Source organism: Clinocottus analis, unplaced genomic scaffold (genome assembly GCF_023055335.1).
Source record: "Clinocottus analis isolate CAN_PGR_092001 unplaced genomic scaffold, fCliAna1.0.p SCAF_20, whole genome shotgun sequence".
Taxonomy (NCBI): domain Eukaryota; kingdom Metazoa; phylum Chordata; class Actinopteri; order Perciformes; family Cottidae; genus Clinocottus; species Clinocottus analis.
Genome location: NW_027175932.1, coordinates 5409493 through 5423587, shown reverse-complemented (window position 1 = coordinate 5423587; position 14095 = coordinate 5409493). Strand labels below are relative to the sequence as shown.

The following is a 14095-nucleotide window of genomic DNA, read 5'->3' as shown; positions in this document are numbered from 1 at the left end:
TCTCTATATTTAATGCATGCTGGACCCTCTCAGTCAGGTCATGGTTGTCCAGAACGCCAGGTATGTGACTTGACCACTTTGGTACTTTGGTTTTGTTTTGGTTGACATTTGGTTGTCAGTTTGTTGAAGGTAACAAAACGTTACAAACAAATTGTTTTCCAACTGATGGGTAGTTTGATGATACAAATCAGTTTGTTCAGTTCCACTAACTCCCTTATATTGTGCATTTCCCCTGGTCCCCATATCCTCATGATGTTCCACCCACCTTTAGGCTTAGCATTGCATTTTCTAGGACTTGAATTCCTAAATATTAACATCTTCCCATGTCTGTAACATAACATTAATAAACTGATATTCCACTGTGCTGACAATTAACGTTTTCCGGCTAACTGTTGTGTGTTCTTGGTCGGTAGTCCTCTTTTGTTCCCAACCATTGTGATTTGAAATCCTAACATTGATCCCGACTCCCTTTAGTTTGTCCCTGTTTTGTGATTAAAGTCCCTCAGTAATGTCCTACATCGTGCCCAGACATTGTACTGTTCTCTTGATGCCCCTCCGCATTCAATACATACTCCCATTATTTTGCTCTGCAGTCCTTACTCATTCCATTTTTTTCCCAAAAATATTTTTAGATTGTCCTTGTCTTTACCAAACTAACGCTTACAGACTTACTCATCATATCCTACAATCTTAAATCAAACTCTTCACACTGCAAAAAACATCCATCTTATCAAGTTATTCATACTAGTCCAGTGAGTCTGCTGGGATATAAAATTATTTTGTATTAAAACAAGTGAAAAATTAGATTATGCCATTATTAAGCAAATGTACTTGTATTTCTTCTTTTGTTGTGATTGGCAGAATTATTGACCTGACTGAGTTATTAATACTCACCAAAACATTAATTTCATCAGAGATTTAATCCACCCCTCTTTCTATACTGGCATACATTTTCACTTGTTTTAAAAGGGTCAAAATTTTATGACTAAATGACTTGATGGACATCAAAATGGACTTTTTTGCAGCTGCCCCGACATTGTATCCTGCCGTCCATGCACGTAGGTCCATACATTGTTACTGTCCAAACAATGTGCATCACATTCATTCTCTCCCTTCTACTGTCTACATTTTGCACATAATATTATGCTCACTGCATTGTGGTGGTCCACTATCCTCCGGGGGCTTTTGCACGTCTGTGACCGAGTGTATCTTGTTGTGATGTGTTCCCCCAGTGCTGAAAACAAAAGGAGGTCCAAAACCGCAGGCAAGAGTCTCAACCCTGAGTGGAACCAGACTGTCATCTATAAAAACATCCACCTGGAGCAAGTATGTGGTCACGCTCACATTTCTCAGGCAATCATAGTATCTTAAATATCACAGTGTGATACAATTATTGTGTACAATATTGTTGATGTTGGGGAGTATTTGATCTATATTCCTACAATATTCAGTGTGTGTAAGGCACACACACACACACAGGCACACAGGAGAACTCACTATGTGCCAACTTCCATGTTAAAATGATGATTCTGCCCTTTCTCTGCTGGCATGCTGACGAGCATTGTGGCCATTGGTTTGAGTAGAGCAGATGGATATGCCATCGGGATTTAATTATATCATTTTAGATCCCATTTTAGATTCATTGGAACCATATTAACCACAGCAAATTTATGGACTTCTGTTGTCTGTTTTTTTAAGCTGCTGAATGTCTGTTCCCACTTTGAGCCCAGATCATATGTTTATTTTTCTTTAAGGCGAGACACCAAAGGCCCCAAAAAACGTTTCATGCACTGGTCTATTTGAAGATTTAAGCTGTTTATCTTCCATTTCATGTGTTCTTTTATACTAATGGAAGGAAAACATCCAACATACATATTAAGTTGTTTTTTTTAACGACACGTTTGATTGCGTAAGTAGATTTCTCCTAAATTCAGCAAAAATTAGCACTAGATCATACCTCATCTGCATAATGAAACATAACATTTCGGAAAACATTCCCTTGGGGTGTTTATTTTGCCAAATAGTTAGTCAGTATAAATATGCATTAACTCCCTATCTGTGTGTGTGTGTCAGCTGAGGAAGAAGACCCTGGAGGTGAGCGTGTGGGACTATGACAAGTGCTCCTCGAATGATTTCCTCGGAGAGGTAAACCTCTTTCACCATACGCTCAGTTCAGTGATGCACCAAAACATGTTATGCGCATGCCCATTAAACTGCTGTGTTTGCGCCCAGGTCCTTATTGACCTGTCCAACACGGCCCAGCTGGACAACGTCCCGCGGTGGCTCCTCCTGAAGGAGCAGAGCGAGGGGGACCACCACCGGCGCTCCCACTCAGGCCAGGGCCGACACGGTTCCTCCAAACCCTCCTCGCTGCACTCCTCTCCCAAAACCACTGCATCCGCACACGACAATCAGGATTCCCCAAAATCATCCGTCATCAAGAGCCGAAGCCACGGGATCTTTCCAGATCCGGCCAAGGGTAGGACACGATGAAATTCCCCTCAGCTGCTTGACTTCATCGCCATCCTCTCCAAACAACCGCCTGTACTCTGCTGCTTCCGCTGTTTCCCTGCTTTCTTCTTGAACTCTGTTTTTCTTCTTCACACTGTGTGCTCTCTTCCTGTCACCGCTTCTCTCGCCTGTATCTCCCCGCTATCTCTGTCCACCTGTTTCTCACTCAGTCTTTTCTCTTTACCAGCACCTATACGCTCATTTTTGCGCAACCATCAAAGCTTCTGCTTCATGCTTTTTTGCTTTCTCATGGTCTGTTTTCTTGGTTGCCATTGATGTCACCTAGCTCAGAGGCCTAGCCTTAGCTTCCCTCCATCTTTCTTCTAACACAGAGGGCAACATGGCCGTGGAAGGTTTTGAATGCTCCCCTAATTTAGTAAAAAAAATAACCATCAAATTTAATGAGGATGCTTGAATATCACAGACCTAATAAGGCAGGCTGGTTTAATGCAGTTTCTCACTAGTCACTACAGGTGCTACACAAAAAGCAACAGCATCTAAGTTCACTAAAGTAGAACATAGCTTTTTTTGGTAATTTGGTGAATCTGGTTGTTTTAGACACGCAGGTGCCCACTATCGAGAAATCTCACAGTAGCCCTGGCACATCGAAGCCTTCCCCGTCCGAGGGCCAGAGCCAAAGCCACGGACACAGCCAACATTCTCGCTCGCACGGCGCTTCGCGCTCCAGCAAAAGTGCCGCGCGGCAACACCATCAGGACAGCGGCATTGCAACGGGCGATGCCCCACAGCAGTCACAGCAGCAGCTGCCGCAACGCCTTCAACCAAGTAAACCAAGACGCAAATAAAGTCCACGCAGCATGGCCTTCTCGTACTCATCTGTTCTACCTTCTGTTAATTTCCCCCCCCCTTGTTCATTTAGTTACCTTTTCTATTGGTTTCCCCTCACCCTACACACCCTCTGGTCCTCCCCCACGTTGTGTTCACAGTGTGTCAACCTCCCACCGCTTCTCTTCTGTGCGTTCTCACAAGTGTGTAGAGCCAACACCTCACCTGTAGCACACCGTCTTTGACCTTCCTACGTTTGACCTTTTTTCAACAAACCCAAAGAGGGCGTAATGGTTGCTTATTGAAGGCCAGTTCTAACCATTAAAAAAAAAGAAAAGGAAAACAGTTAGTAGGCAAAATCTTATTCTCTAAAATAATTCAACATGAAGCTGAACGGAAATGATTACTCATAGGTTGAAGTTTGGTTTGCTTGGGATGAGTAGAAGTTAAAAACGAGTCTGAAAAAGAAAGTTGCAGAACAAATCAGCAAAATATGTCAATAACTGCCAGAGCATGGTGACATCTCCAGCTCTCCCAAATGTCAAGACCAGCATATCATAAACTATTTTTAGTTCAGTTAATGGAATATACCGGGAAACAGTTCATGTCACCAGCTAACAGTTCAATATTTTGGATCATTTGATCCATTAGCAAAACAGAAGAAAGTTGCAATCCCACCCCCTCCCAAAAACATCATGAACCTCTTTTATACTTTTCTTAAGTTATTTTTTTATTCCTTTTTCTTAACAAACAACGACCAGCTTTTCTAAAGCTCCCCGACTGAGATGGCTCTGCATGCAGTCCACTAACCTCCCCCCCCTCCTCTCTCCCGCCAACCCTTTTGTGTTTGAACAACTATCGGACTCACACTGCACCTCAGTAGATGCTGCACACCCCGCCTTTTAGTGACATGCAGGAGGGGCAAAGGTGCACCGCACACTGTGGCTGCATGTGATTGACAGTCACGCTGGTTGCCGTGGGGAAGATAAACCGCTCTCTGAATCTCCATCTTGCTCCTCCCTCCTCCCCATCTTAAACTCCAAACCCCCATGACCTTTGTTTCCTGGCGTTGACCCCCTGACACCTGACCTGTGTGCCTGTGAAAAACGAACAAATCCAGGCCAAAGAGGCCGCCCCTCACTAAGGCACCAGAGACACAGCGTAGTGGGCGTGCTCACCATTCAGAGAGCCCAGTCTGACTGGTTGCCCGCGCTGCCATCGGTTGCGTCGGCCAAAGGGAGCAGAGCAGACGGCCGACACCTGACCCTCAGGAAAGCCGTGTCAGAAGAGAGGCCGCGGAGCACCGGAGGTGAGAGTTTGCCCAACAGTCTCCTCTCTGTCGCGTGACTGAAGCACAGATGGAGCGAGGGGAGAAAGAGAGAGTGAAAGGAAGAGAGGATGCGACACTACTAACGCACACCTGCAGAAAGAGAGAGAGAGAGAGAGAGGAGGGGGGGAGTCATACAAGCTAATAAAAGTTGCCAGGAAGACAGAGATCAAGTTGCACTCAGTCACATCACCAGAGATCCATGCAGCGAAACACTCTTTCTTAACGGCCACCAACACAGTTCACTAATACCAGGAAATGAATGTCCCAGGCTGTGATTCACTGAGAGTTCACACGGCGCCACTGCCACAAACTGCTGCGTCACAACTCCCCCGTTGTATCGCTTCATTGGACTGGTATTAGTGGAGCTCCAGCGATCGCTTCGTGACAACATGTTGAGTGGCCCGAGAGAAATAAAACAGGTGTCGGCATGGATTCTGTTCCGCACCACATCCACGCATCTCACTTCATTCATACTCTATCACACTGCCGGGTCAGCTGGTTGAGGATTTAAACATTTCATTCTGAAAGAATAACATCTAAAAAAAAAAATAGATTGCATGTAAACAGGGTTTATACAAAATATTCATTTAAAAAAAGCTACACGTATAAACATCCTTTAAACTCCCGCAGATATTAAACTGTATTTCTATAATTAGCTTGAAATAAATATGATCAATAATTCATGGAGATGACTAACAATGTCAGTCTACGTGCCTCTTGTTTGATCTACGTTTGCATTAACATATATATGTGATGTTGTCTGTTTATGTGAAAGCTTTACATGTGAGTTATTACTGTCTTGTCTTTGTCTGAGAGAAAGTTTCCAAGTACAGTATGTGTTCATATGCTTCTCGCTCTAGTGCACGGTGTTTGTGTGCTATTCATTAGAAGCTTTTGAGTAAAGCTTCCCTCTTGACTGCGACATGAATTATTGTAAGTATTAAGACGATCGCGATGGATTTTAGCTGCCGCAAATAGTATCTCATGCTTCTTGGCCCGAGTTTTTTTTTAAATTTTTTTTTACAATCTTGGATCCGGCAGAGGTGCAAGTAGTCTTCCTGTGTCTTTGTCGTAATGGGTATGGTCGTATCTCTGCGCAGCTCGGTCGAGCTACAGATCCGGTGACGCCCCGGTCACAGCAGCCTCATTGGACAGCGGCCTGAGTGGCAGCGCCTACAGCCTGTTGGACGAGGACGCGGAGATGAACGAGGTGGACAGCGCCATCTTCCAGGTGCCGCGACTGTAAGTCAGCTTGTGCAATACTTTCATCCTAGAAAGCCTCGGTTTATGAATGCCCATCTCCTGCTAGCGTGATACTTTTGCACAGGAGATGAAGAGACCGATACATTCAAACTGTTGTCTAGTTTTGTAATTTACAGGATTTGATTTCCCCTCTCTTCAGTGGAAAGATCCCAAACGGCACAGACGAGATGAAATCATCAATGGGACACGGTGACACTGAAGGTTAGATGTACAGTACATGTACAGTGTGCGCGTGTGTGTTTGTCTTGATTCCTATTAGTATTCAAAACATTTTTCTAAAACAATTTTTTTTAGTGCAATAGTTTTCAACTCAAGAGATTATGACTAATGCAAAGAGGGCTTTAAATAGCTAGAAAGAGGTTTGTTGTCTCACTTTCACATTAACAGCTAAGTGTGAGACACAAGCTTTATACACACACGTGCACACACACACACACACACACACACACACACACACACACACACACACACACACACACACACACACACGCAGAGGGATGAACACAATAACTCATGTATCCTTATCTGCATAGATTCTTCATCTATTCATCTGCTCTCGGTCCTCTCAATCTTTTATGTCAATATCTCTCTCATCTGGTCATAAACACACACACACACACACACACACACACACACACACACACACACACACACACACACACATACACACACACACACAGACCCTTAGCGTTTGCCAGGGTCTTATTGACCCAGCTTTCAAAACTGCCACTTCCATTCAGCTTCCAAGGCAACCAGAAACCGGCCTGAGCTCCTCATAACTTCTCCCCGTCCTTGTTAAACAAATACATGTGATTGCTTGCAGGCCGTGTTTAATATTACTCATCATGAGTACACTTTGTCTCCAGCAGAGGGCAGTCACACGCAGAAGACGCCTGATTTTAAAGAGGGAGCGAGAGAACAGAGAAGTGTGTCGTTTGTTTTATACTGTGCATGAGCTGATTCAGTGTGTGTGTGTGTGTGTGTGTGTGTGTGTGTGTGTGTGTGTGTGTGTGTGTGTGTGTGTGTGTGTGTGTGTATTCAGGTAAATCCCAGGTAATGGGGGAGATAAAGATTGCCCTGAAGAAGGAGATTAAGACGGAGGGAGAGCAACTCGTCCTTGAGATTCTTCAATGTCGCAACATCACCTACAAGTTCAAGTCTCCAGACCACCTGCCTGGTACTGTATAAAGAAACACACCACGCACACCTTCCTACGACACGCACACACACACACACACACACACACACACACACACACACACACACACACACACACACACACACACACAAATTGCTTTGATAAGGCCTCAACATGTGGGACTTTTCAAAAAGCGGTAGTTTCTTAAATCATTACGTTTATTATTTCCACTACTTCTGTCAAAACGCTTCAAAGTCTCTTATTATATGAGATGCATTTCATTTTCAGCATTTTAACATTTGACAGCTTGAGGCCCACACAGCCCACACGGTTTAGAAAGACTGGCATCCGACATACACCAGAATCCTTGCCAGTTTTTTTTAATGCAGAACCACAGGTGTTGTGCTTTCCCTTCAACATTCCCTTGGAAATCAGCATTAGGCATATATGTAGCCTCGTCACCAACACTATATTATATCAAAAAGTGTCACTTTTTTGTACATAAAATGAATGTTATTACTGTATCTGTCTTATCGTTTCGAAAATCAGCTACAATATGTGTACGACATTATTTAGATTGGATGTGAACCTGCATTGATGAACACTGGACAGACGAGTCTCTGGTGTACAGACTTCTCTTCCCTCGTTAAAACGCAGATTGCCGTCCAGCTCGCCTCCTCTTATAATATTAACATCCTAATACCCAAGCTGCTCGCTACTCGTTTGATTTGCTTCCAGATGGTATCTACACGCAAAGGCTTATTTCCATTGACAGAATGTACAGAATGTGTAGCAGTGACTCACAGCATGAACACTTTATTGTCGGCTATGTGCATCTGACACTATTTCTAAAGATGATATGTTGTCTGTAAGTTTCTTCTCTTCATGGTAAGTGGCTTTGATGTTGGTATTATATTAAAAAAAAGTAAAATCACATGCATGTATGATGTCAGCTTGACATTGATGTGCATATGTGTGTCCACAGATCTTTATGTGAAGCTTTATGTGGTGAATATCGCTACCCAGAAAAGGATCATCAAGAAGAAGACCAGAGTGTGCCGTCATGACCGGGAGCCATCTTTTAACGAAACCTTCCGCTTCTGTATGAACCCGGCTGGACACTCGCTACAGGTAGTCCTAATCCAGTCCCTAACACATGCACACACACACAACAGGAGGACATTTTACAATCTACAATCATTTGTCACTAGCAGTTTAAGATTCTTGCGAAAAATTTGATGGAAAAATGTATAACTTTCTTGTGTATGTCTGCTGAATATATAGCTGGAACTAGGAGATAGTTAGCTTAGCATAAAGACTGGCATCCGGGGGAAACTGCTAGTTTGAAAAGTCCAACTATTCCGTTTTTTAAGCATGCGAGGATTTCTTGTTGGATTTCTTTCAATATTCAATCACATGACATGCTGATTTATGTCCTTTCCACCCCAGCTGTTCCTGGTGTCCAACGGTGGCAAGTTTGTGAAGAAGACTCTGATCGGGGAGGCCTACGTGTGGCTGGACAAAGTCGACCTACGCAAGCGCGTTGTGAGCTGGCACAAGCTGCTCGCCAGCACCGCCCAGATCCACTCATAGAAAGAGACTCAGCCCCCCCACCCCCCAAAAAAAAACTGAGCTTGAGAGAGCACAAGGAGGTTTCTGTCGTCTGTGGATGCTTCGGTTCAACATCTGTAACACTGATCCGCTCTTGTTGGGTTTGCGTAAAAATATCTCTTTCTTCAATCTTTGTTTCAGGGCTCAGAGTTTTGGGGCAATTCTGATGATGATTTCTGTCGTGCTGGAAGTTTGGAGGAAGTAGTAACTGCGTTTACAGGAAATGAACACACGTTTACAGGACGTACGGTGTACAGTAGTGTAGCCAGGGAAGAAGAAAAAAGCAGGTGCAGAATTCAGAGGGCAAGCACGGAATCAACCAGGTATTAAACACTTTAATACACACACACACACACACACACACACACACACACACACACACAGATGCACACTATTATTTAAGACAACTTTGCACACTCATTCACGCAGAAGAGACATTTGAATTCTACAGGGAATAGACACACTTGTGGATTCTAATTTATTTATTTAGATGTTTTAGCCATGAAAGATTTTCCTCATTGCTTTATTATGAGCGCAGAGTTTTATTGATTTACATAGCATTTTGGGAACGAGATATTGAAGACTCCGCTACGGCGGCCTCGCGTTTATTTTTGTATTATGATATCAGCGTAGAATTCTATCATTTGATTCCTCCTCAATTATTTACGTACCTAAAAATCAATCCTGGGAAGGATACATAGTATATTTTGTAACACACTACCTTTGCATTCCAGTTCAAGAGAAATATCGGCAAGCATGAACTTCTCAACCAAAACATCTCCTCGTTCACTTTTCCTTTCTCTCTCCATGAGTGTAAACTGAGTTTGATGATGAACAATATTGATATCTATATATATCAAATTGGACACTATATATTTTGCGCATGAGTCTATCTATATGGTATGCTGTGCCACGTTTTCTGTACAAAAAAAACCCCATCACCTCTAAGGTTCACTTTGTATATAGTGAAGTGTCATAGCTGGAAATGAATTATAACATATATAGATAGATATATAGATCTTTATCACAGACAATCGAGTCTTGATGATTGTGACATAGAGGTTTTATTTACCCACAATGCCCCTTAGAATGTGAGACATTTACCATTTGAGATTGAAGTACTTCTTGTTATTATTTGTGAGATCCAGGCACATTGCGATCCCTATATCAGTCCTGCTTTCGTTGGTAGGAGCAGTCCACTCAACAACGTACGCTTGTGTGGTATTTTGCACTTTTTCTGCTTAGAATGTAAATCTGACGTCATCTTCCTGCTAGAAATGAGATTGCCAGACATGTTTTTTCTTTCCAAGGGGAGGAAGTAGAGCATTAAAGTAAAGCGATGCCAATATTAGGGGATAGAGAAATGTGCCAGAAACCATCCATGGAAAAAGCACTATTACCATTCTAATATACGACAATGCTATTACAGCAGCATGTTGGTGTTTTGTCCCAGCGTTATTGTCATAAATGTGTTGTCTTGATATTACCATTTACACTTCAGATCATCAATGTCGTGTCTAAACGTCTAACCTTGTCCATTGTGTCTTGAAGAGGTCATGCTGTGTGCTCGGATGGGAGTCAAGAGGCAGGACAGCTGGTTCATTCATTATTTTCAGTGCAACTTAGTGAAAATGAATATAATAATAGTGATTTCTATGCAACATCTACTGTATAAAGGTGGTAACTGCATCTTGACTTGCCAGCAATGTGAGAAGAGAAGAAATATTAATATAGATTTTTCTTTTGCACTGCAGTGTTTTCATGTCCTTCATGATTATTGCTTTCATATGATTTATTTGTATTTAATGTTATTTTGTATTGTTAATATAAATCTTTATTTATTGCCTGTAAGGCTATTTTATATGTTGTATTATATTTGTTTACAGGACATATCAGGTGTACATATTTAAAAAGCATTGAGGGATTTTGTTTTATACACAATGTAGTACTTGTTTACAAGGTTTACAGGGCCTGAAACTCCTTAGCACCAACACACACTCACGTTATGGCTATTAACATGCACAAATCCAAAATGTCACATAGTTATTGAATGAAGATAAGAAAAAATAGCATTCCTATTCAAAATATTCCAGTTAGTTTGCACTCCCCATTTGAATAGTTTCATTTGTGTCAGTGAGATTACCCCAAAAAATAAATAAAAAGATATACTCAATGGACGTTATTATACCTGCTATGATAGTAGTTTTAAAAGGTCAGTGTATGTTTTTTTAGTTTTTCTCATTTTCATACTCATGTGTTTGTGTGTAGCATCTTCATAACAAGTCCATGCATGTCATTTGCTGTAACGCATATCTCTTCTTTTAAGTGTTGTCAGTCGAAAACTATTGACTTTAAAAAGCTCTCGTAACACACAAAGAATTACACACTCTATCTCACACACACACACACACAGACGCACACACGCACGCACACAGATGCTATCTCTCTATTTCCAACCTTGTAAATACATAGCTTTTTATACTGGGGTTTGGGGAGCAGTAGGTCTTTTAGCAGACAAAAAAAAAAAGGTGTGTGATCATAGAAGTAAAAGAAAGTTGTTTTTCTCTCGATCAATATACAGTGGATAGGCTGTGAAATGACCATATGTCTGTCCATAGAGACCCAGATTTACCCCGACCCTTTACATCAAACACTAAAGGTTTACCAGAGTCTAACTACACAGAATTATATCGCACAACTCAAGCAGTTGCAGGATAATTTAAATGTGCTCACACTGGATGTTGCATGTTTCGTTGGTGGTTCATACTATTTTTGTGTCCAGATATTATTAAAGAAAAAAAAAGAATGAGGTACAGAAAGATATAGAACAAAAATGCTATAGAGGGGGGAATTATAAAGAAGACCTATTCAAATTATTGAAGATGTATGCTGACTGTACAAAGATTATGCTTGTAAAACCTGTCTGGTTTTCCACTTGTAAGTAAACAGAAAAAAAAAAAATCTACTGTCATGGTTTTGTGATTGTATACAGGAGGTATTGATAAATTATGCAAATTGTGCTGTAAAAATGGCTGTTGCCCCATGTCTAAATATTAAATATCAGTACAAATTAAATGCTTTTGTGTATCGCATTACTGATCATAACCCAGTTTCATTTGGGGTCATCTTTACTTTTTAAAGCTCCCTGAGAGATTTCACATCGAGCTCGCGGATGATGTGCTATGTGAAGTTTTAAAAAGCAACCACAAGATGGTGCCAGACGCTTTCATTTTGAGCAAAAATGACAAGTCCACGGTTACATTCTCAGGCGCTTACGCAGCCGGGTGTACAGGTGTTTTCACTTACTGGTTGAATCAACATTAGGACTGTGAGACAGACACACTCATGTGACAAGTCACCGTCCAACGTCACTGTTAGAAAAGTTGGGATTAGCTCCCGGTGCGAGTGAAGTGTCTTCATGCTCACCCAGTTAGACCGTGTTGTATTTACAGTTGCAGCCCAGAAGCTTCCGTTTATGAAATAGTTCATATATGAGATTGAATGTGGTTGTGTTTACTGCCGCTCTCGGTGTTCAAGGCCTTTCCGTTCTTTCTTTCCAAGGCCTTGCTGTGCTCCTTCTATTGCGACATCTCGGCCTTTTGCCACAGTGGACTGGCTTTGCTCCATAAATCGGTCTTCGCTCCACCGCGAAGGGCAAAGTAAATTAATCGGAGAGCTGCAATTCTTCATTTCCTGTTTTAGTGAGATAAATCCAGCTCATGGGTGGTCTTGCCTCTCCTTCCCTTGAGCTAGGTTAGGATAACAGTGACGCTGCTCTTCAATGCTTGTTCCCAAAGGCAGAAGATCATGTATCTGTCACTCAGTACAAATGAAAGATTTCCTCTTTTTTGTCCTGGCACGTCAAAGACACAAGCAGCCAACACACACACACATAGTTGGACAAACTTATTTGAAAGTGATTGTGTTAAACATAATTTGGGTTTTCAAGACCAAGTTTCCAATGGACAGGGAAGAAAATCAAAGGAGGTGTCGAGGTTTTTTGTTTGTGTTTGTGTGAATTCAGAAAGACTGAAGGAATGTGCCTGTAGCCAGGGGTCACCAGCGGCGGATGAACACTGATGAATTACAACGACGTAGAGGAAAAGTTGTTACTTTGAGTCGCGGCCAACAGCTCAAAGGGCTGGACACGTGCCATGTGCTTCCCGAGTGTGTCATGCGAAAGTATGTTTGGATTATTTCTGTGCCTGGTAATGATCCGCCGTCTTAAAACACTTGTGCTTTTGAGAGGTACAAATGTTACGAGCAGCGTTAATTGGTTTGCAACATTCTGCAGCCGTGAGAGCATTTGTATATTTCTCAATTTAACTCTTTGTTTAATGAATAAAAAAAAAAATCTCTCGCACAATTTGTTTTCCTCACTTTTCGTGCTGATACTTTTGAAAGCTCGGATGTCTCCTCATACTGAAGTAACATTCCTGAACTCGTGGGTGGCTGTATGGGGAGAGCGGTCATCGGCGGTTCGATCCCTTGTCTTCTCATCGTTTTCATATTGAAGTGTCCTTGACACGGCTGCGCACTTCTCCTTTTGTACTCACGATGGGTTAAATCCAGAAAATACATTTCTGTGAGACTAATACGGGATATAAAAAAAGACAATTTAGATGTATGTTTACAAAATGTATACAGTGTTTATGGGCTGAAATAGGAGAGCCTGCATTTATACAAGTTTGCCTGCAGGGGGAAGAAGAAACCCACTTTGCAGAGTTATCACATGCTCTGTTCATGGAAGCATTTCTTTCAGACCGTTCACTTCAAATTTCCTCCTCAGATTTCACAAGCGTGAATGAAACAAATATACATTTACTGCAAGAAACTAAAACAACTACGTCACAATCGAGCCTTCATCCATGTTCAGGTGGTGTGCACAGGAACCATACATTTAATGCTTGAATGTGTGTTCCTTTGTTGCTCTTTATTTTCAGAGATGGACTGAGAGACAGTGAGAAGAACAACACACGTGTGTGTGTGTTTGTGTTTGTGTTTACAGACAGCTTGTGGATGGATTATATGTGTCAGGAGGTGACTCCGCAGCTGCAGCTGCAAAACACCTGCTGAGTCTGTCTCAAAGTAAAAGTGAAGTTGTTGTTTTTTAAACACACCACCTCGGCCACCATAGAACAATTTTTTCTATCAAACAAAATATGATTACGCTACAATATTCAGTCTTTACTTGTCCGTTCCCGATGTTTCTGATCAGATTACCTCAAATTGTGTTAATATTCTATAAAAAACTCAATAAATACCATGAAATCTCAGAGGATCGCTGCAATAAAATATGTATTTATATATATAGAAGCAATCACATGTTTAGTTAACCCTTAGAAACCAAACTCAAAGAACTGTTGTGAAGATCCTCAGTGTAGTATCTTGGATCCACTTTCACCTTTTCATAATACAGTTATGTCCTAATCCAATTATTTTGGGTGATTCACTTG

At 41.7% G+C, this 14095-nt stretch overlaps 1 protein-coding gene across 5 annotated transcripts in view; it reads left to right on the top strand.

The window, feature by feature from the left end:
- pcloa (piccolo presynaptic cytomatrix protein a) overlaps window positions 1-11714 on the top strand; it is a 52073-nt gene extending 40359 nt beyond the window's left edge. For 2 of the 5 annotated variants that reach the window (XM_068586695.1, XM_068586692.1), the window contains 10 exons: window positions 34-60; window positions 1233-1326; window positions 2074-2145; window positions 2233-2479; window positions 3070-3297; window positions 5728-5869; window positions 6030-6091; window positions 6933-7067; window positions 8014-8159; window positions 8478-11714. In XM_068586695.1, the coding sequence (XP_068442796.1) occupies window positions 34-60; window positions 1233-1326; window positions 2074-2145; window positions 2233-2479; window positions 3070-3297; window positions 5728-5869; window positions 6030-6091; window positions 6933-7067; window positions 8014-8159; window positions 8478-8621 (1297 nt within the window). In that variant the 3' untranslated portion in view covers window positions 8622-11714. Of the gene's footprint in view, window positions 1-33; window positions 61-1232; window positions 1327-2073; window positions 2146-2232; window positions 2480-3069; window positions 3298-4417; window positions 4607-5727; window positions 5870-6029; window positions 6092-6932; window positions 7068-8013; window positions 8160-8477 lie in introns of all 5 variants that reach the window. The other 3 variants (XM_068586694.1, XM_068586693.1, XM_068586696.1) reach the window with 3 other exon arrangements.
- The last annotated feature ends 2381 nt before the right edge of the window (window positions 11715-14095 follow it).